At 39.9% G+C, this 23,151-nt stretch overlaps 1 protein-coding gene across 1 annotated transcript in view; it reads left to right on the top strand.

Annotated features, from left to right (window-relative positions):
* Positions 1-23,151, top strand: part of Rbl1 (RB transcriptional corepressor like 1) — a 59,222-nt gene that overhangs the window by 17,318 nt on the left and 18,753 nt on the right. Inside the window, exons 10-15 of the mRNA XM_059261790.1 lie at positions 3,398-3,510; positions 3,889-3,992; positions 11,891-12,028; positions 13,770-13,934; positions 15,554-15,686; positions 21,678-21,941. Of these exons, the coding sequence (XP_059117773.1) occupies positions 3,398-3,510; positions 3,889-3,992; positions 11,891-12,028; positions 13,770-13,934; positions 15,554-15,686; positions 21,678-21,941 (917 nt within the window). The remainder of the gene's footprint in view (positions 1-3,397; positions 3,511-3,888; positions 3,993-11,890; positions 12,029-13,769; positions 13,935-15,553; positions 15,687-21,677; positions 21,942-23,151) is intronic.

The following is a 23,151-nucleotide window of genomic DNA, read 5'->3' as shown; positions in this document are numbered from 1 at the left end:
TTTGAGGAAAGAGAGGTGACTTATAAACTTCTAAATTAGTGGTTAGGAAAAGAAATGGATGGTTCTCATATGGCCATCCCCAAGAAGTGGTACTGGGAAAGGGATATATTTGATAAAGGTGTAATTGTACTAATTAGTATTTTATACTGAGCTCTTTCCTCTGTAGATCTATTGAGGCATAATGGTCAGGAGTTCAAGGCCAGGCTAGATTACACAAGACCTTGTCTCAGAAATAAGCAAGCAGGGGTAGGGAAAGAGGTGCCAGTGTCTCCAGAGCCAGATGTTGTTGCTGTCTTCTGCACCTAACTCTGCAGCCCAGTCCTCTTTTCCTTGACGGCTTTGAGGAAGGAGAGCACATAAAGGTTATGTGAGCCTTGGACAGTTTTAAAAAATAACTTTCAGGGGCTGGGGAGGTAACTTAGTTGGTAAAGTGCTGAGGCCCTGAGTTTGATCCCCAGAACCCATGTAAAGAAGTTGAGTGTGGTGACATGCCTTTGTAAATCACAGCACCAAGGAGGCAGAAGCAAGAGGATCCTTGGAGCTCTCTGGCTAACCAGCCTAGCCTAATCTAAGAACCCAGGCTAGTGAGAGAAGCTCTGAAAAACGAAGTGGCCAGTTCTTGAGGATTGATGCCCAGAGTAGACCTCTGGTGTCCACACACAACTGCATAGGTCTACATAGACACTAATAAAGAAAAGAGGGGAGGGGTTGGGGATTTAGCTCAGTGGTAGAGCGCTTGCTAGTGCAAGACCCTGGGTTCGGTCCTCAGCCCTGGAAAAAAAAAGGGGGGGGCGGGGCTGGGGGAATTATGCTCCACAATCATCAGTTTCTAACTGATGCTGAGGCATGGTTATGTTTTGTAATCATTGGTGATCACAGAGATGGCAAAATTGTAATAAGCCTCACAGGAAGAATGAGTATAGAGTGACTGCCTGAGATGTGCTATGTAGCTCAGAGACCTAGAGCAATAGTGGACTGATCTGCTTCTGTCCCTTCGGTTTGACCTCATTGTACTGACAAGGTCAGCAGGCATGATAGGGCCTAGCATGGTGAACCTTGAAAAAGCAGGACATAAATAAAGGCACATAGATGAAAGTCCTGGGATTAATTTTCTAAGAATGTGAAATATTCATATCAATAAAATACCTCAGTGGGCTGGGCGGCGGTGGCGCATGCCTTTACTCCCAGCACTCGGGAGGCAGAAGCAGGTGGATCTCTGTGAGTTCGAGGCCAGCCTGGTCTACAGAGTGAGTTCCAGGACAAACTCCAAAGCTACACAGAGAAATCTTGTCTCAATTCCCCCCCCCCAAAAAAAAAGAGCAGGCTGGTAAGGCAGCTCAGCAAGTACCTGATAAGTTCAGTCCCCAAGACACGTAGTGTATAGAACCAACTTCCTCAAGGTTCCCTCCTATGCTGTGACCTACATCCCCTCTTCGTCCACACAGATCAATACATTTATAAATGTTTTAGATGTTTAAAGCACTCAGGTATTTTTCCAGAGAGACAAAGGGCTAATGTGAAGAGTGCTGAGCATCACTAACTGGAAGAGTGCACATCAACCCCACAGTGAGCAGTCACCGCCTGTCCTTGTCCATCAAGATTGCCATACCTTTCCCTTTATCCCACAATCAAAAGATCATCAGGAGTGTTAGTAAGAACAGGAAGAAATTAGGGGCTGGAGAGATGACTCAGTGGTTAAGAGCACTGGCTGTTCTTCCAGATGGACCCGGGTTCAATTCCCAGCCCCACACAGCAGCTCACAACTGTCTCTAACTCCAGTTTCAGGGGATGACACCTTCGTACCAACACACATAAATAAAGTTAAATAAATTAAAAAAAAAAAAAAAAAAGAACAGGAGGAAATTAGAATCCTTGGACATTCTTGTTGAGGGTTGGAAAATGGTGCAATCATAGTGGAAATGATAGGATGTTTTCTCAGAATAGAAAACATTGGGCGGTGACTTGGCTCATTGTGTAAAAGTGCTTGTTGCATAATCCTGACAGCCTGAATTTGATGCCTAGACCCATGGTGGAAAGAGTCATTCCCCAAGTCATCCTCTGGTGTGCATGTGTAGACCATCACACAACAGTATTTATAAAGAATAAAAGTTGGGCCAGGCAGTGGTGGCGCACACCTTTAATCCCAACACTTGGGAGGCAGAGGCAGGTGGATCTCTGTGAGTTTGAGGCCAGCCTGGTCTACAGAGAGAGATCCAGGATAGCCTGGGCTACACAGAGAAACCCTGTCTCGAAAAAAAACAAAAAAAAAAAAAGTTGGCTGGGCAGTGGTGGTGCATGCCTCTAATCCCAGCACTTGGGAGGCAGAGGCAGGTGGATCTCTGTGAGTTCAAGGCCAGCCTGGTCTATAGAGTGAATTCCAGGACAGACAAAGCTGTTACACAGAAAAACCCTGTCTCAAAAAAAACAAAAATAATAACGACAACAAAATTTTTTTTAAAAAGCTGATTATCATAGGACTCGGTTAATGTATTCAAAAAATTGAAAATAGGATCTTCTGTTATGTGGGTTTTGCTGTTGTTACTGAGACAGGGTCTCACTATACAGCCCTGGCTGGCCTGGAACTCTCACAGATCTGCCTGCCTCTGCCTCTCACGTGCTGAAATAGTATTTAGAGGGATATAAGGGATATTTGTATATTGTATTCCCTGCAGCATTATTCGTGGTCATCAATATGTGGAAACAAAATGCCTACAGGTGAATGAATCAAAGAAAACAGTATATGTAGACATAGAATAAAATATTATTTAGCCTCTAAAAGGAAGGAAAGCTAGTCATATACCACAGCATCTCGGCCTTAAGTATACTAAATAAAATAAGCCAGTGACAAAGACATAGCTCATGCTTACATTTTATAAAACATATATAAGATAGTCAAAGTTAAAAAATTTTATATGTAATTTTTTACATGTGAAATTTTGCTACTTTCGTTAATTTTATTATAGAAATTCATTGGGACCACATATCTTTATTATATGTTGCAATATATATATATCTTTATTTAAATTTATAAGCTCATAACTCATAATAGAACTTTAGCCACTAAAACTGCTAGTTTTTAGTTTTTTAGTTTTGTTCTTTAACTTTGTAGCCCAGGCTGATCTTGAACTCATGAACTTCATGATTTTGTATCCCAGTGCTGAGCTCACCTCTCTCTCTCTCTCTCTCTCTTTCTCTCTCTCTCTCTCTCTCTCTCTCTCTCTCTCTCTCTCTCTCTCTCTCTCTCTCTGTGTGTGTGTGTGTGTGTGTGTGTGTGTGTGCAGTCAATGGTCTTGGGTGTGCTAGGCAAGCAGTCTATCTGAGCTACATCCCAACTCTGTGGTCTTGAAGAATCTTGAGAAATGTTGGTAATCTGGGTTTTCCCTCTTGTATCTTATAGCTCTTGTATGCGGAATCCTATGGAAAACATTACAAAAATAGTGAAAGGAATAGGAGAGACTTTCTGTCAGTACTATACTCAGTCCACAGATAAGCAGCCAGGATCTCACATAGGTAAGAAGAGAAATTGAAAACTTGCCCACTATTAAGTATGGAGAGTGTCCCCCAAAGTAGAATTCTTTCCCTTTTCTTTTTTCTTTTTTTTTTTTTTTAAGATTTATTTATTTATTATGTGTACAGTGTTCTGCCTACATGCATGCTTGCAGGCCAGAAGAGGGCACCAGATCTCATTACCCATGGTTATGAGCCACCATGTGGTTGCTGGGAATTGAACTCAGGACCTCTGGAAGAACAGCCAGTGCTCTTAACCACTGAGCCATCTCTCCAGCCTTCTTTCCCTTTTCTTATAGTTAAAGTAACAATTTAAGTTTCCTCTTTAGTTGTCCTCACAACTAAATTTCAATAACATATACTTTCCTTTATTTCCCATAGACTTTGCTGTAAACAGACTAAAACTGGCAGAAATTTTGTATTATAAAATATTAGAGACTATAATGGTCCAGGAAACACGAAGACTTCATGGAATGGACATGTCAGTAAGTAAAACTACCCTCCTAGCCACCAGCAAGGTCTCAAAGTCCTACCAGGGAAGTAGTGGGTTTTTTGTTTTGTTTTTTCTGTTTTGAAGAAAATCAGAATTTTTATTCTATGCGATATAGACAATAGGCACAGACTTGGTACAGAATTTCTTAGTTTTTACTTTAAGAAAAAAAAAAGATAATGAGAAAGATTTGTAACTCTCTTTGTTCCTACTAGAAAAAGTTGTCATAATACCAACAATCACTTGCATGTACTACCATCAACTCTACACTTGACCTGTGCCTAGGAGCTAGACTTTACCTAATGAGTGTGGAAGCTGCTTTGAAAACGCAGTTACCTCACAGTTCTGCAACAGCTGTGAAAGCAGCTCTGGCCCCGAACACAAGGTGCACACTCACACATAACTGTCACCAGTGTAAAAGCCTCACAGTCTGCCTCCTTCAAAGGCAGAGTGATCACCACCACATCTGCATGGACAGCTCCTCTCCAGTTCTTAAGCAAAAGGCAGGAATTCCCACTGTTTGTCAGGGCTTGAAAATACAGGTAGAAATGTATTCAATGGGCAGAAGTCCATGAGTTATAGAAACAGGAATTGAATATCAAATGTTAACCAACTTTATCCTTTCTAATTTGACAACAACTTGAGGCATTGAAACCTAATTGGTTTCTTGTGCCTAATCACAAAGACACATCTTCTTCGATCTTAATTCTCAGTGATGTCATCTGATCATTTCATATTACGACTGATGAGATCATTCTGTCCAACTTCAGCCATTTGCTCTTCTTAAGACTTCATTTTGTTACCATAACAAATTCTATCATCTTTAGCAAGCTGAATATACGTGCATTAGACAGATTTTTTCCAAGCCTGGTATAGTCTCAGTTTCCCCTGAGCAGATTCATCGTTAGCCTCTTGGAAGCTTTTATATAGTAATTATGCTGATTGAGGTCTTTTTGGTTTTCCAAGCAAAATTAATTCTCTCCTTTTTAATGCTTTTTTTAAAAAAATATTTTGCCTGATTTCTTTCTCAGAAGACATCATCTGACTTAGAGTTAGTTGTTCTTTAAACTTGCTCATAGCTTCTTTGTATGCTTTCCATTCTGCCTTAAAATTAGCTTAATATACTTTTTTTTTCTTCTGAATACAGTAATTCCCTCCATAGGGCCACAGTTTTTCTAATCAGTTCTGAAAGTTTCACATTTGGGTGTTTAGCTTTAAATCTGGTTTAAGTTCTATAAAAAATTGAAGGTATGAACTCATAGGTTTTTTTTTTTGTTTTTTTTTTTTTTTGATAATTACCCAAGTTGAATGAGAAACATTTTGGAATACAGACAAAGCTCATGTGGCTCCATGCCCTTGCACATCTTGGCCCCCAAAGCTCCTGAGTGCCCTCAGTGCCCCCTAGAGGCCCTGGAGCAGTGCCATTGTTGGTTGGCCCATCGCTGCCCTCGACCTCAACATGGTGCTGGCACACAGCCATGTAACCTGCATGCTAATTATGGGAAGTTTGTTATCTGAAGTAGTGATTTGATGTGCTATTGTGGAGGATCAGCAGTTTATGGCAGATTTGGAAAGATGATTTTATTTTTAATTTCTGTTGTTGATTTTGACACATCCATCTTGAGGTAGAAAAGTAAAATACAAAAACATCATCTTTGCTATACTGTAGGCAGAAGTTTCTCTCCCGTGTGCTTGTTCCCAAATACCCAGCAGCTGCTTCCCTAATAACTGACTTGGAATCTTAATGTTACTTATAAATACTCAGCCGGTAGCTCAGGCTTATTACTAACTAGTTCTTACACTTAAATGAACCTATCATTATCTATGTTTAGCCACATGGCTTGGCATCTTTTCTCAAAACAACATTCTCATCTTGCTTCCTTGTGTCTGGCTGGCAACTCCTGACTGCCCTTCTTCTTCCCAGAATTCTCCTAGTCTGGTCACCCTACCTACACTTCCTGCCTGGCTACTAGCCAATCAGTGTTTTATTAAACCAGTTCCAGTGACAAATCTTTACAGTGTACAAGAGCATTATGCCACAGCAGTATACCATCAGTGTCCTCTCCCTATAATTGATCTTTCTATGTCCTTCATTCCCAGTTCCTGTTAATAAGCACTCTGGCCCTCAAACGATTAAGCTAACAATTATCTATTTGTTCATAACTCAAAAATTCTTAAATTGTAAAAGAGTATTTGTTTTTCTTTAAAAAAAAAAAAAAGAGTTTTCTTTGAACGTTTGACCAAGTCTGATCACCTCGAGGACTGCTAAGAGTGTTTTCTATTTTGTTCTTTACATTTACTTTGTACTTATGTATATATTTAGTGGTGTTGAGGGGACGTTGTGTCTCATATTATAACTTTCAGGAGTCAGTTCTCTCCTTCTGCCATGTGACAACTAAGGTTGTCAGGCTTGACATCAAGTGCCCTTACCTGAGCCATCTGTCCAGCCCCTTAAAGAAATTTTTTACAAAGTTAAACCTATTGTAAGATGGTTCAGCTTTCGCCTCTTTCCTCTATGCCCTCTGCAGCAACTCTTAGAGTCCTCACATCTTCTGTGCCAGTAGAGACAGGTACATATGTAAGGATGCTGTGTAACTATTTGAATAGAATTCCTGTATTCACCCTGGAATTTTTCATCTTATTTCTTTAGTATTGGTTCTTTTTCTCAAATTTCATGCATGTGTCTCTTGTGTTTATGCTGACATCTTAATGGGACACCTGAGGGAGAAGTAAAATTTTTACTTTTATTTTGAAATAGTTATAGAGTCTTAGAAAGTTGCAAAAGTGATAGATCAGTTTCCTACAGGGATTACAGTTTAATAGTATGGTATCAAAACCAAGAAACTTGACAGTGAAATGCCGTGTCTACCATTCTATAGGTGTGTCTTGTGTTGGTTATGTAACCAGCACAAAAATCAAGATACAGTAGTCCCCCTTTGGGGGAAGGGTTAGTTTTCAAATAGCCCCTAATCTTGTATTTCTTTACTCTGCTCTAATATAAATAGTATATAAATATATATTTATATACTATATATATTATTGTGATAAAATTTGCTTGCTTTGGGGGTTTTGAAACATTTATTATTTATTAAGCATGTATTTGTACACGTATATACCATAGCATATAAATGAAGGTCAGAGGACAGCTTTAGGTTCCTTCCTTCCACCCTGGTGTGTCCCAGGCTTTGAACTCATGTCCTCAAGCTTCATGACAAGAACCTTTACCTGCCAAGCCATCTCACCAGCCTGTTTTTGTTTTGTGAGACAGGATCTCACTATGTAGCCAAAGTTGGCTTCAATCTTCCTGATCTGCTTCCCAATCTGCTTCCTAAGTGCTGGGATGACAGGTGTGCCTGGCTGATAAAGTTTAATTTATATAGGCACAGTGAGAGAGTAACACTAATAATTACTACTACTAATACTTATAACAAGATGTTATGGATTGTTTTTATATATATTATATATATATATATAATTATAATCAAAATTATGTGAATATTATCCATCTCTAAGTACTTCATAGTACTTTTATACTTTCACCTAGACAAATCACTTGGTGGTTACTCTTTGTCATATCCAAATTGCTACCATTTCTACTCTTGCACTTTTGGGTCATTATTAAGTAAAATGAGAGTTATTTAAGCATAAGCACTGAGATACACAGCATGATCACTACTACTAAATGACTAATGAGCAGGTAATATATACAATATGGATATATTAGACAAAGTGATGATTCACATCCACAGCAGGATAGAGTGAGACAGTGTGATTGTTTTATTATACTGCTCAGAAAAGCACACAGTTTACAACTTAAGATTTATTGTCTGTGACTTTTCATTTAAGATTTTTTGAATCAAGACTGACCATGGACAAATGAAAGAAACCTGAGAAAGCAAAACCACAGATAAATGGTGTCTATCACATAGAACTCTCTGTTACCAAAAAGGCCTTCATGCTGGCCCTGTATAGCACACTACACTCAGCTACTGTTTAACCTTTTTACAACTTTATAACACATTGTATGAGTCTATCTCTTTTAATTTATTGATGCTATATTTGTAGCCTAAGACAGAGTTTATATTGGTAAATATTTTGTAGAAACTTGAAGAAAATGTATATTCTGCTGTTGTGTGGAATGTTTTCTAAATGTCTCTAAATGTCCAGTTATATTTTATGACATTGCAAGTTCTGTTATTATTATTCATGACATTGCTGAGTCTATTTCCTTCCTGATTTTCTGTTGTTGAGAGAGGGATATTAAAATGTTTGGGGCGGTGGTGGCGCATGGGAGGCAGAGGCAGGCGGATCTCTGAGTTTGAGGCCAGTCTGGGCTACAGAGCAAGTTCCAGGAAAGGTGCAAAGTTACACAGAGAAACGCTGTCTCGAAAAATCAAAAAAATAAAATAAAATAAAAAATAAAGAAATAAAATGTTTGAATATAATTATGAATTTGTCTCATTCAAACATATCAGTTTTGTTTTGTTTATTTGTTTGCTTGTTTGTTTGTTTGTTTTTGAGGCAGGGTTTTTCTGTGTAGCCCTGGCTGTCTTGGAACTCGATCTGTAGACTAGACTGGCCCCTAACTCACAGAGATCCTTCTGCCTCTGCCTCCTGAGTGCTGGGATTAAAGGTGTGTGCCGCCACCACCCAGCTTCGGAAATCTTTTTCTTTTTTTAATAATTTTTAAGATTTATTTATGTATACAGTGCTCTATCTGCATGTACATTATAGATGGCATGAGCCACCATATGACTGAGAACTGTAACTCAGCTGCCAATGGTCTTAACCATTGAGCTATCTCTCCAGCTCATGACTCTTTTAAATAGTTCTCTCTGCATCCCAAGCTGGCCTGGAACTTGGTATGTGGTGTAGGCTGGTCTGGAACTCTTGATCCTACTGCCTCAGCCTTCTTTCTAGAACTTTTCAGTATCTTTCTTTTACCACTGATGTTAAATTTGTAATAATTTTTTTGGTTTTTCGAGACAGGGTTTCTCTGCAGTTTTGGTGCCTGTCCTGGATCTCGCTCTGTAGACCAGGCTGGCCTCGAACTCACAATGATCCACCTGGCTCTGCCTCCCGAGTGCTGGGATTAAAGGTGTGCGCCACCACTGCCTGGCTTTTTTTTTTTTTTTTTTTTTTTTTTAATTTGAGACAGGGTCTTATGTAGCCTAGACTGGCCTCTAACTCACTGAATAGCCCGGGATGACCTTGAACTCCTGATCGTCATGCTTTCACCTCCCAACTGCTGGGATTATGGACATGTGTCACCATACCCAGTTTATATGGTGATAGGGAACTCAGGGCTTTGTGCATGCCAGATAAGCACTCTACCAACTATGCTACAACCCTAGCCTCCTCATGTGCCTTTTTGTGGGTTTTATATTCATCCACTGGGCATTCCTACAGAGCTGCCTTTTTCATCTAAACTTATATCCTATGATTCATTGTATTTGTTTTGTTTCATAGTTTTACAATGCTCTGTTTTATGAACTCAGAGCCCCATGTATATGAGGCAAGTACTCTACCACTGAGCATATACCCCTAAATGTTTGCATTTCTTTTTTATTTCTAAGGTTAATTATATTTCTTTGATGTTTTCTTGTATTGCCCAACATGTCTCCTAAATGTTTCTGTATATTTTGCTCTGTACTTCAAGGAAAGGTTTTCTGCAAATGGTAGGTCATTCTTGATTGTCCACTTACATGTGAATAAAGCACCAAAAAGTTGATAAACTGTGAGGATAAAGTCCAGTGGTTCAGGTGATAAGAGTCTCACCTGTTAGTGTTCTCTTCTAATCTCTTGCCTGCTTATTGGTGTTATGGAGCAAGACAAGGAAGGGAAACTGTCTCACAGTCCAGTTTACAGACTTTCACCTCTTCTTAAGTACCTGTGAGTCTTGTTCAGTTCCTCTGAAGAACAGTTTTCTATCATTTGACCCTTAGAATCTGGTTGTGTGTAGCCTGGCACACTCTAACCCCTGCAGACTTGAATTGCCCCTCTGTGTCTCACTCCTCCCTCCAGTGCATTCTGCCCATGCCATCAGCTGCTGTGCTTCCTCTAGGTTTCATATATCAAGTTCCTTCAAGTGTCTGTCTACAGGCCCTTGGGTATAGTTGACTATCTTCCTATCTGCCGAGTTATTTATCGTCCTTTCTCCTTTTGGTCTTTGTCTAGTGTGACTTGTGGTTTGTAGTTACAGATGACTTATCCTAGATGGGGTTTCTGTTCTTTTATTCTCCTATTGATCTGTGGTGATTCTTGATAAAAGAAGGACAATTGATAGTTTTTTTTTTTTTTAAGTAGTTTTGGAGTCCAGCAAGATGATTCAGTGGGTAAAAAGTACTTACTGTGCAAGCTGACAACCTTAGTTTGATCCCCGTAGCACACATAAAATACCCCCAAATGGGCATCATGGTACATACAATTGTGTGCATACACACAAATACATACTCAAACAAAATAAATGAATGCAAATTTAAAAAGTATTGTGTACATGTTTTGTGTACAGCCATGTGCATGTCATGGTGCACGTTTGGAGGTCAGAGGTCAACTTTGTGGAGTCAGTTCTTTCCTTCCAACTTTATGTGGATCAGGGATCAAACTCAGCTTGTCAGGCTTGCACAAGTACCTTCACCCACTGAACCATTTTGCTGGTTCAAATAGCCATTGTTTTTAAGTGTGTGTGTGTGTGTGTGTGTGTGTGTGTGTGTGTGTGTGTGTGTGTGTATAGAGAGAGCATGTGACAAGGTGTGCATGTGGAGGTGAGGTGTCAGTTTCACTCCTATGTGGGTCCCATCGATTAAACTCAGGTTGTCAGGCAACATTACCATCTCTTCTCTGGCCCCCAAATGACTTTAAAATTTTTAAAAACTGGGGCTGGAGAGATGGCTCAGAGGTTAAGAGCACTGCTTGTTCTTCCAAAGGTCCTGAGTTCAATTCCCAGCAACCACATGGTGGCTCACAACCATCTGTAATGAGATCTGGTGCCCTCTTCTGGCCTGCAGGGATATGTGCAGACAGAACACTGTATACATAATAAATAAATCTTTAAAAAAAAAAAAAAAAATTTTTAAAAACTGAAAACATAGCCTGGTAGTGGTGGCTCACATCTTTAATCCCAGCACTCAGGAGGCAGAGACAGGTAGATCTCTGTGAGTTCAAGGCCAGCCTCGTCTACAGAGTGAGTTCTAGGACAGCCAGGGATACACAGAGAGACCCTGTCTCAAAAAACAAAAACCTGACAACATATTAGTTCTTATACTCAATGGTGAAAGAGGTTTGTGTCTTCCCAGTGAAATATTTTTCTCTGAACTTTTAGCTATTGCGTTATTTTATCTTCTATTTCAGTGCTAACATTTATGCTGACAAAATAATTAAATTTTGATATTTTTAATCATTAAATAAATTAAAAGAAAACCAATCCTAAGTTTTTCTCTCAGTGGAAAATCACTCATTTTATTTAACATTTTAGAGGAGATTTTTACATGTACCTCATTTAAATTAAAAATCTACAGTAAACAAAAGTAAATATAATTGGAAAACTTTACCAGCTTGAAAGTGAGATATATATGTGTATGTACATATATGTGATGCATACATATGTATATAACATTAATGGACTTATATCCTAATATCCTATTATCTCTGATAATTTGGCATAATTTTTTACAAATAATTTTGTTGTTTTTTTTTATCGTTCGTTCTCCCTTCCACCTGTCCTTCTCTATATGCTGCCTAGATTAGTCTCCATTTTTCTCTACAACTTATGCTAGTCTTGAATACAAGTCTTTCTGCCTCATCTCCGAACCACTAGGTTATAGTTTTCTTTTTAGAAGGACCAAGACAGAAATTACTGAGAAATACTAAACTCTGATCTTTTTCTTCCCCAAGGTTCTTTTGGAGCAAGATATATTTCATAGATCCTTGATGGCTTGTTGTCTGGAAATTGTGCTCTTCGCCTATAGCTCGCCCCGCACTTTCCCGTGGATTATTGAAGTTCTCGATTTGCAACCGTTTTATTTTTATAAGGTAACGTGATTGCAAAGTTCTGTTATGGTATGTATACCTCACGTAAACACATTGATCTTAATGTTGAAGAAACACAGTTGCAATGTTTAGAAAATATTTTTGGAGGTGTTCTGATAATAAGTATTCCTTTTGGGGTATAATCAAAGATAAAAGGAAAGTAGGAGTATATTGAGCCAAATTTCATAGTTTGAGTTCCTTTCAAATCATGGACTTGCAAATGTGACTCAGTACTTCACTTCAGATTTTCTCCTTGTCCTAGGCCTTGCCTCCTTTAGCATGTACCCAGATACTACTGTGGTTTTGAAAGTCTATCATTCCAGAGCCTCTAGGCCCTCTCCCTATGCTAGCTAGAGTCATTAACTAGTCAGTATTTTTTTAGAGAAGAAACATGTAATTATTTTCGAATAGTTCATTCTGTTCTTTGGAGATACTGGAAAGGAGAAGTAGATTAAAAAGAAGCTAGACTGGAGTCTAGGACTGTGTTCCTACCACTGTTGGACTAGTCACCAGTTTATACCCATTGGATCTGTTTTTAATCTGTTAAAAAGAAAGACACGAGGATTACAAGCCTGCCTGTAATCCCAGCACTCAGGAAATCATCCTTGGCTACATAGAAAGTTCACAGTCAGCCTAGACTACCTGAGATCCTGTCTCAAAAAACAAAACCAAAAAGCCATGAAAAAAATATGTGTAATTTTCTTTTACTCTGCTCTTTTAACTAATTAATTAATTTAGTACTGGGAACCTTGTATATAGTGGGCAAGTACTCTTTCACTAACATATATTTCAACCATGTAGTAATATTTTTCTATTTTTTTCCCTTTTCATGTGTCTGTATATGGTATGTATGAGTGCATGTATGCATGCTTGAGTTTGTGGGTGGGCATGTACCTATAAGCATGTGCGTGTGGAAACTCAAAATTGATGTTGGGTATCTTCCTCAACTGCACTCTTACCGTATTCTTTTGAAGTAGGGTCTCTTAATGGAACCCAGATCTGACAGTATATAACTAGTCTTTCTAGCCAGCCTGCTCCAGGGATCCCCCATCTCTGCCTTCAGGCTGGAGTTGCAGGCAGGCTACCACATCCACCAACATTTATTTGAGATCTGAGGTTCTGAACTCCAGTCTCTTTGCTTGTGTAGAAAGCATTTTACCTGTTGTGCCAGCCTGGTATGTGGCAATATTTTTTTTTAATTTATTATTTATTTGTTTGTTTGTTTGTTTATTTGTATGTATGTATACAGTGTTCTGCCTGCATGTTTCCCTGCAGGCCAGAAGAGGGCATCATTACAGATGGTTGTGAGCCACCATGTGGTTGCTGGGAATTGAACTCAGGACCTCTGGAAGAGCAGTCAGTGCTCTTAACCTCTGAGCCATCTCTCCAGCGCAGTGTGGCAATATTTTAAAGGTGTTCAGTTGATATCCTGGGAAACCTGTTCTTTCTGGCGGGAGATGGAGGGCTAGTGGATCTGGGGGCGGGGGTTGCTGGGAGAATGGGAGGTAGGGGAGACTGTAGTCAATATGTATTGTATGAGAAGAATAAAGAGAAAGGGGAAAAAAAGGCTTAAAAGCATCTTGTATTTTAATTTATAATATATACAGATACTAGCAGTTCACAGAATTATGGCTCCAATGTGGTTCTATGTGATAGTAAAGCTAGGGTCATTCATGCTTGTATGCCAGACCAGTGATTGCTTGTTAGTCTAACCTCATTGCTATGTCAACTCTCTCCTTTCCAGGTTATTGAGGTGGTGATCCGCTCAGAGGAGGGGCTTTCCAGAGATATGGTGAAACACCTGAACAGCATTGAAGAGCAGATTTTGGAGAGTTTAGCTTGGAGTAATAATTCTGCACTGTGGGAAGCTCTCCATTCTTCTGCAAACAAAGTTCCTACCTGTGAAGAAGTAAGTCAGGCCTCAGCTAATAGTATTTTTTGTTTGTTTGGGTTTTTGTAGATCAGGCTGGCCTCAACACAGAGATCCACCTGCCTCTGCCTCTGGAGTGCTGGGATTAAAGGCGTGTGCCACCACCACCCAGTCAGTTTTTCAAATGAGCCTTTTCAAGATAAAATTCATGTACTATATGATTCACCCATTTAAAGTGTACAGTTGAGTGGGTTTTAGTGTGTTACTATGTACATTCATGGTAACAGTTTTAGAACATAGGTATCACATCTGTTAGCCTCTCTCACTACTTGGTTATCCCTTCTCTCTAATCTCCCTTTCTCCCCCTGAGCAACCACTAATCTACTTGCTGTCTCTATAGATGTGCGTAGTCCTATAAATGGCTATACCTAAGTCCATGATGGCTGGTTTCCTTTCGCTTTCATGTATATTGCAGTGTGTATCAGCCTTTCATTTCCTTTTGTTGTCAATACTTCACTAAATAGATAGATATGCCACATGTTACTCATTCATCTGTCATTTGATAGACATTTAAGTTTCCTTCTCTTGGCTGTTAAGAACGATGCTCTACAAAGGTTCAAGCCAAATACGTATTAGCACTGAGAGGGGGAAATGAACAGGGAGTTCCACCCCAACCTAAAAACTATCTACAGTTGATACCTCCTAGCAAAGGGAAAATCAGTTTTCTCTGATGGAGTCTCACTGGTTATATCAACTACCTTCTAGGGCAGGCCCCTTGCTCAGGAGTAGTTGGTTAACACAAAACAAACTCAGTGGTGTTTTTATGGACTTTTGTTTCATTTTGCTTTGTATTGGCAGTTTTGTCCTATTGGTCTTTCACTTATTTTCATTTTTGTGAGGGTTTTTGTGTGTGTGTTTCTTGTTTTGTTTGTTTTAAAGAGAGGAAGAACTTAATGTTGAGTGGGTAGGGAGGTGGGGTAGATCTGAGAGGAATTGGGGGAGGTGAAAAACTTGAACGAAATATATTGTATTTTTTTTTAATTTATTTTTATTTTATGTGCATTGATGTTTTGCCATGGGTGTTGGATCCTCTGGAACTGGAGTTACAGATGGTTGTGAGCAGCCATGTGAGTGCTGGGAATTGAACCCGGGCCCCCTGGAAGAGCAGTCAGTGCTCTCAATTGCTGAGCCATCTCTCCAGCCAGATCAAAATATATTGTATGAAAAATTTTTTTCAAAAAAATAAAAATGGCCAGGCGGTAGGTAGTGGTGCACACCTTTATTCCCAGCACTTGGGAGGCAGATCTCAGTGAGTTCAAGGCCAGCCTGGTCTACAGAGCAAGTTCCAGTACAGCCAGGGATACACACAGAGAAACCCCTTCTTGAAAAACCAAACAAAACAAAAAAGATGCTGCTGTGAACATTCATACATAGGTCTTATGGGCATGTTTTCAATTTCCTTAGGTATCTATGAGTGGTATTTTATTTATGCTTGGAATGAATTACTGGGTCACATTGTAACTGTTGGAGCTTTTGAAAAATGTTACATTTTGAGAAGAAGTAAAAAGGAAAGTGAAATAAACTAAAGTTGCTTTTTCTCATAAGTTTCTATTACTGGGTTCATCTTTGTAAGATGAAGTGGTTTTTGTTTTCTGTAGGTTATATTCCCAAATAACTTTGAAATAGGAAATGGAGGAAATGTACAGGGACATCTCCCCATGATGCCAATGTCCCCAATAATACATCCAAGAGTGAAGGAAGTTCGGACTGATAGCGGGAGTCTTCGAAAGGGTAGGTATGACACTGATGAAATACTGGGTGGGGAGGGGGACAGACAAAGACCATTTTTTAAGAAAAAAAATTTCAAACTCCATAGTATAGTAAAACATCTGATCATTAAGATTTGACAAGAAGCTCAATGCTTTAACCCATCCTTCTATATGGCCTGTTATATACTTTCTTCATATTAAAAGCATTTCTGGAGCCAGGCGTGGTGGTGCACACCTTTAATCCCAATCCTCAGGAGGCAGAGCCAGGCGGATCTCTGTGAGTTCAAAGTCATCTTGGTCTACATAGTGAGTTCCAGGACACCCAGGAATATAGAAAAAGACCCTGTCTTGAGGGAGTTGGGAGGAAAGGAGAAAGGAAAATGTTTTCTTGACTAGCAAGATTGCCCAATGGGTATTGGCTCTAGTCACTAATTCTGGCAACCTGAGTGTGATTTCCCCAGGACCCACATGCTGGAGGGAGAGAACTAACTCCTTCAGGTTGTTCTCTGACCTCTGTGCACCGTGGTCTGCTGTTCCCCTAACTAAATAAATTAAAATACAATTTAAAAAAAATGTCCTCTACTACTGAACTACATCCCCTAAAAGACCTATCTACACTCTTAAAATTACACCTTTTGAGCCTTAGTAATGGGAAGATTGTAGTGCAGTCTTGTTTTTCTTACCACATACTAACTGGCACACTCAGCTTCCTGAATTATGTAACTCTTGGTTTTTAGTTTATTTTTGAGAAAGCTTCTCTATGTATCCCAGGCTGGCCTCAGACTTATGCTCCTCTGTCCTCAGCCTCCTGAGTGCTAGAATTACAGGTGTGTGCTTTGCATTCTTAACATAGTTGAAAAAAACGTTGGCTATTCTACTGCTACTTTGCAAATACTGGAAAAACTGTGATAGACACTCAATTTAATGAATATACAAATAATAGCTGATCCATCTACACTTTTTAAAAAGTGACAGTTTGCCAGGGCAAAAATAAAGATGCTCTGTTATAGATGACATGGGAAGGCAGCAAGCATCATCTAGGTTACTCTTTGTACGTTTTTATTTTGTTTTGGGGTGCTGGGGATCAAACTCTGAGCCTCAAGCTATGCTAAGCAAGTGCTCTGGTAAGAAATGGTATCTCAGGAATCTGCAGACTCTTGTGAGTCATGGGAGCTAGAATTGTTTAGTAAGGACTGAAGAAGGCAGAGCTGCATTTATTTATTTATTTATTTATTTATTTATTTATTTATTTTTGGTTTTTCGAGACAAGGTTTCTCTGTGTAGCTTTGCGCCTTTCCTGGGACTCACTTGGTAGCCCAGGCTGGCCTCGAACTCACAGAGATCCGCCTGGCTCTGCCTCCCGAGTGCTGGGATTAAAGGCGTGCGCCACCACCGCCCGGCCAGAGCTGCTTTTATAACATCCAGAATCATTGAAAGATTTTCATTAGCCACAGCTGCTTCCCCAACCGTCTCACTAATACACAGTGCCTCCACATCATTGCCAGAGTAATTTTTATTACCTATGTTTTAAAAGTGGATTGACTAATTACCTACTGAGTGTAAAATAGGTAACTGAAATGCCCTCACTTTAAAAATTCATTGGTAGAATGCTTGCCTAACATTCACAAAACAAAAAAAGAGCACATTGTATACTTGGGAAATTGGCTTAGGAAAGTGGTAAAAAGTTCTGGACAGCAATGTAGGATTGAATGGATCTTAGAAATAGTTGACTTGAGCTGGGTGTGGTGTGTTGGTGCTTTATCACAGTACTCAGTACCTCTGGGAAGGTGGATCCCTGTGAGTTCAAGGTCAACCTGGTCTGGTCTACAGTGAGTTCCCAGACATCCATGGCTACATTGTAAGACCCTGCCTCAAGAACAAAACCCAGGGGCTGGAGAAATGGCTCAGAGGTTAAGAGCACTGACTGCTCTTCCAGAGGTCCTGAGTTCAATTCCCAGCAACCACATGGTGGCTCACAACCATCTGTAATGAGATCTGGTGCCCTCTTCTGGCCTGCAGCCATACATGCTGTATACATAATAAATAAATAAATAAATAAATAAATAAATAAATAAATAAATAAATAAATAAATAAATAAATAAATAAATAACAAAACCCAGAAATAATAACACAAACAATATTAGGTCCGGCCTATATTGTTTGCTCCCAGGGTCCACGGAAGAGTCTACCAACCAGCTGAGGATTCTAATCTGAGGGATATTCAGTGAATCTAAGCACACTGAGTTCTTTAGTCCATTCACTTTATTCTTCTATGGCGATTCTATCTATACAGTTTCTTTTCTGTTCTCTTACTTAGCTCCTCTCGGTCCCTCCTGCTCTCAGTCCCTTCTGCTGTTCTCTCATCATTCTACCTAGTTCTTTCCATCTCCGTCCTCATCTTTGTTCTTCTCCATCCATCCTCTTCTTCTGTTGCTCTCAGAGAAGCAGCATATATACCCACACAGTAACTCTTTGGTAAAGCAATGTGAGGCTTGAAGTTTTCAGGGTCTCAGAGAGAGAGGTGATAAGGACCCACTCATAAAGCAATTAATTGTCAGCTTCCAATTACAACCCAAAAGGGGAGTGACTAAAGGGGAGTTCTCTGGTAGGGTCAACTAAAGGCTAAGATCAATTAGGGAATTTATGTGCTCAACCTATAATCTAGAAATGGCTAGGTAGAACGTTAGGGGTCAACAAGTCACAAGAAAGTAAACTGTCTTTGGCGCCACTTTTCCCGCTCGTCCCGGCTGCAGCTGCTTTCTGATAGGGAGGGGGACATATGTTAGGTGGCTGAGCAACCTATGTCAGAGCGTGTAGTATTCGGTTAGTAAAAGCACTTTCACTCAGAGGAGAAAATCTTTCATTGCTGAGGAGAAAATCTAGGAATAGCACCTGGCTGAGGAGGAATAAAAACTTAATTTGCACAAGAAAGAAGCTTGGCACCTATCACCTGCCTGGCCTGGAGGTAATCTCCTTGGGTCAGTGGGAAGTAACTGCCTTAACTCAGTATCTAGCAAATGGCTAAAACTTCATCCCAGGAATGTGAGCTGTAAATCTCTTAAGTTAGGGTCTTGTGTAAATAACCCGGGGTGAAGGTAAGGGGTTGAGGATTTAATTGTTACTGGTTCTTTTCTCTATCTGTGAGTGAGATGAGCTAATGTTTAGCTATGTGCAGTTTTGTCTATGTGCAGTTTTGTCCTTGGAAAAAGGTATCTTTGCTGAAATACTTTTGTCTGGAGAATGGCCCTGGCCAGATATATGTTAATGAAAAATAAACACAGCTGGGGACGATTGTCCAATTACCCCAGATGTATAGGGAAAGTTGTGCCCAGGATTGAGATGCAATCGTGAGATTACATGTACACATAACATGGAGATGCACGGTAAATGGGGAGACTCATAGCTGTTATTGCACAAGAAGTTTACAACAAGAGTTGTAATGAACAGCCAGTTCATTCAAAAGGCAGTAATTCCATAACGCCTTGCATGATGGTTACCTCTAACAGAACCCTTAGTTCTGATAGGTTGACATTCTGAACTGTAGTTGTCACTGCTGTATACTCTCATGGACTTTTGCAACCAGCGGTTCTCAATAAAATAATGTAACTTGTATTACAGTTTTTTGAGGCTTACAACTAATAGTTTTCCTGAGTCAAAGTAGACTTTGGACTTGAACTTTTGGACAATGCTGGAACTATTGAGAGTATATTGACTCTTGGAGGACAAAATCCATTTTTTTAAAAATTATTTGACATGCATAATTATTAGTGACTCTCTTAGTTAGGTTTCTATTGCTGTGATAAACCACCACCACCAAAAGCAACTTGGGGAAGAAAAGGTTTATTTCAGCTTATAGTTCCACTGGCCATCACTGAGAGAAGTCAGGCAGGAACTCAAATAGGGTAGGAACCTAGAGGCAGGAGCTGATGTAGAGGCCATGGAGGAGTGCTGGCTTGCTCACTCTACTTGGACATCCAGGGCTACACAGAGAAATTGTCTCAAAAAACCAAAAGAGAGAAAGAGAGAGAGAATGTCATCATGTCATCAGAAAGTGCACACAGTCTACAGGAGAGATTGCCCCAGGTTGCTGTAACCAAAAGAGAGAGAGAGAATGTCATCGTGTCAACAGAAAGTGCACGCAGTCTACAGGAGAGGTTGCCCCAGGTTGCTGTATCTAGCTTTTGTCTCATGAGTCTTTGTTATGTTAATATGAAAACTTTATAAAGTTGCTTCCATATTGAAATACAGAATTTGCGATAAATTAAATCTGTGTTCCTAGACCATGATCACTCATATTTGGTTCTAGAATAAAATATCTCTTCTTCCTTTAAAAAGAACGTGTAGTATTGAAACAGTCTGGAGAACCTTCGTCTCCACTGAGGGCAAAGACAGACAGTGCTGTAGATTGTAGCATTGAGGAGGCCTAGTCCCTAACTGTGTGTGTGACAGAAGTCAGCATCATGTGCTCTTCACCTTTTCTTTTGAGGCAGGCTGGCTAGTAAGCTCTGGGATCTGCCTGTCTCTGCCTGTCCTCGTTCCCCCTTCACCCTTTGTTAGGGTTACAAACCTGTGTGACCACTCCTGGCTTTTTTATGTGGGTGCTGGGGCTCCAAATCCCCAGGTTCTTAAGGTTGCATGATGGGCACTTAATTGACTAATCCACCTCAACAATCCGTAATCCTCACTTTGGTTTTGACCGGAGAAGACCCTCAGATTAAGGCTAAGTCAGCAGTGGCATGGATCACTTTTGCTCATGTTTTCTGATGGGCCTATTAAAGATGGTCTGTATTTACTAACTCAGAAACCACAGTGTGGCCGGAGTTTTCTCCAATCCTGCCCAGCACCACAGACCACGCAACCACTTATAAAATAATCACTCAGAAACTTATATTAATTAAACTGCTGGGCCATTAGCTCAGGCCTACCACTGACTAGCTCTTCCACTTAACTCAGCCCATTTCTGTTAATCTATATGTCGCCATGTGTTCCATGGCTTTACCTGTTGCCTTTACATGTTGCTCCCTGGACAGCAGGCTGGCGTCTCTCCGACTCTGCCTTCCTGTTCCCCCAATTCTCCTCTCTGCTAGTCCTGCCTATACTTCCTGCCTGGCTACTGGCCAATTAATGTTTTATTTGTCAATAAATCATCCATAGCACTTCCCCTTTTTCTTTTTTTTCTTTTTTTCAAAAAGGAAGGTTTTAACTTTAACATAGTAAAATTACATATAAAAAACAATTATCAAGCAAGAATTACAGTTACAATATCTAGTCTATTTGTATTTGGCAAAAATGGCACCCAATTGGGGCGCCAGATATTAGTTTAAATATTAAGACAACTCCATGTAGTTAAAAGGGAGGTTTATTTTGTGGGGTAACTTACAAGTGAAGGGATAGGTAACAGGGTCTGGGAAAGGTGTAGCGCAGTCCAGCGGTGTTCTCTGGAGAACTCTACTCAGTCTACCTCCAGTGTCCAGGATCCAGGAACCAAGAGAGCCAGCCCATCCGGATCTCGGGTCTTCAGGGTCCTCTCTCAGCTCTGCCTTGTAGGCTGACAGTTACCAAAGCTTCAATGGGGGTGCCACTTCCAGGTCAAAGCTGGAACAGCTACCCACTACACCACAGCACTGCCTTAAACTGCTAGGAGTGTGGGAGTGACAAAACTATGACCTCAAACTGAATTTTGCTTGTACCTACCTTTTTCTTGGGTGCTATTTAATAGGTAATATTGGGAGATACAAGCTAATTCTTAAATTAATGGTCATGTCATTCTACCTCTCAGCTTCTCCTTTATTCTTAATATGTTGCTCTGTTGGTATGGACAGAGCTTCAGGAATCCAGAAAGATGAGCTGCCATAACCCTCACACTCTACTGAAATGATGTACGTCTCTCTCTTCCTCTAGACTTGATATTCCATGAGGATGGAAACCATGTTATTTGCTTCTAGATTCTAAGTGCTTAACATAAGAATAAGTAAACCTGTTTTTAAACTCTTTTCTTTTTCTCTTTGTTAGATATGCAACCGCTGTCTCCAATTTCTGTCCATGAACGCTACAGCTCCCCTGCTGCAGGGAGTGCTAAGAGGAGACTTTTTGGAGATGACCCACCAAAGGAGATGTTGACAGATAAGATTATGGCAGAAGGAACAAAACTGAAAATTGCTCCTTCGAGTGTTACTGCTAAAAGCTTATCCATTTCCCCTGGGCAAGCTCTGCTGACAATGGCCACAGCCACAGTAACGGGGACAACTGGACAGAAAGTTACAGTTCCTTTGCATGGTAACATCTTCATCTATACTTTATACTTTTGAGTTAGATAAAAATTTAAGAAATGTCTTATTAAATTGGATCACATGAGCTAACACTTTTTTAAAGATTTATTTTTATTTTATGTGCATAGAGTTTTGCCTGTATGAATGTCTATGTACCATGTACATGCCTGATGCCCACAGAGGTAGAAGAGGATATCAGATTCCCCTGAACTGGAGTACAGGTGGTTGTGAGCCACCGTGTGGATGCTGGGAACTGAACCTTGGGTCCTCTGCAGGAGCAGTAAATGCTTTTAACCATTGAGCCATCTCTTCAGCCTAGTATTTTATTCTTAAACCACAATTACTTTCTTTTCCTTTAACTGACCGTGTATTTTAGGGCAGTTTAAGATTCACTACAGAATTGAGAGGAGAGCTATTTCTCATACACTTCCTGTCATCATCCCTGCTCTCTCCCACAGCCTCTGAAAGCATCAATATTACACCAGGCCAGCATGTTCTTAGAATCAGTGAGCCTACATTGGTGCATCACCATCCAAAGCCCACAGCTTATATTAAGGTTTACCCTTGGTATTTTACATTCTGTGAATTTTGATGATATATAATGACATGTGTCTGCTTTCATAGTAGCATACACAGTAGTCTTACTGCCCTAAAGTATTCAGTCCTCCACTTCTTGTTTTGTTTTGAACCTATACTACCTTTTAAATTTTCACATTTTATAAATTTACAACCCTTTTTGTTAGAATTTACTTTATTATCTGAGCTTTATAAATTAGTGTATTAGGGAAGATTTTTTTCAAGACATCTTAAGCACACAAAAGAGTAAAATTTGCTTTTTAAAATATTAAAGTAGGACCAGTGAGGTGGCTCATCAGCTAAAGGATCTTTCCTGCAAGCTGACAACCCAAATTCAGTCCCCAGAACTCACATGACTCCTGCAGGTTGTCATCTGACCTCCACACACACATCATGGCACATGCACACACTCCTCCCCATAAATAAAATACATAAATGATGTTTTTAAAAGTTTTAATTGGCATGTAAAAACATCACAAGCACAACAAAATAGAGGACAAGGTTTTTTTGTTGTCTGTTTGTTTTTGAGACAGGGCCTCTATACCTGGCTGGCTTTAACTGGTCATGCAGCCTGGGCTGGCCTCAAATTCACAGCAACCCTCCTACCTTAGACTCGCAAGTACAGAGATTATAGGCATGAA

The sequence above is a fragment of the Peromyscus eremicus genome, chromosome 4, assembly GCF_949786415.1.
Source record: "Peromyscus eremicus chromosome 4, PerEre_H2_v1, whole genome shotgun sequence".
In the NCBI taxonomy this organism is placed as follows: Eukaryota; Metazoa; Chordata; class Mammalia; order Rodentia; family Cricetidae; genus Peromyscus; species Peromyscus eremicus.
The sequence above is the reverse complement of the archived record's forward strand: the minus strand, read 5'-3'. Positions and strand labels throughout refer to the sequence as shown.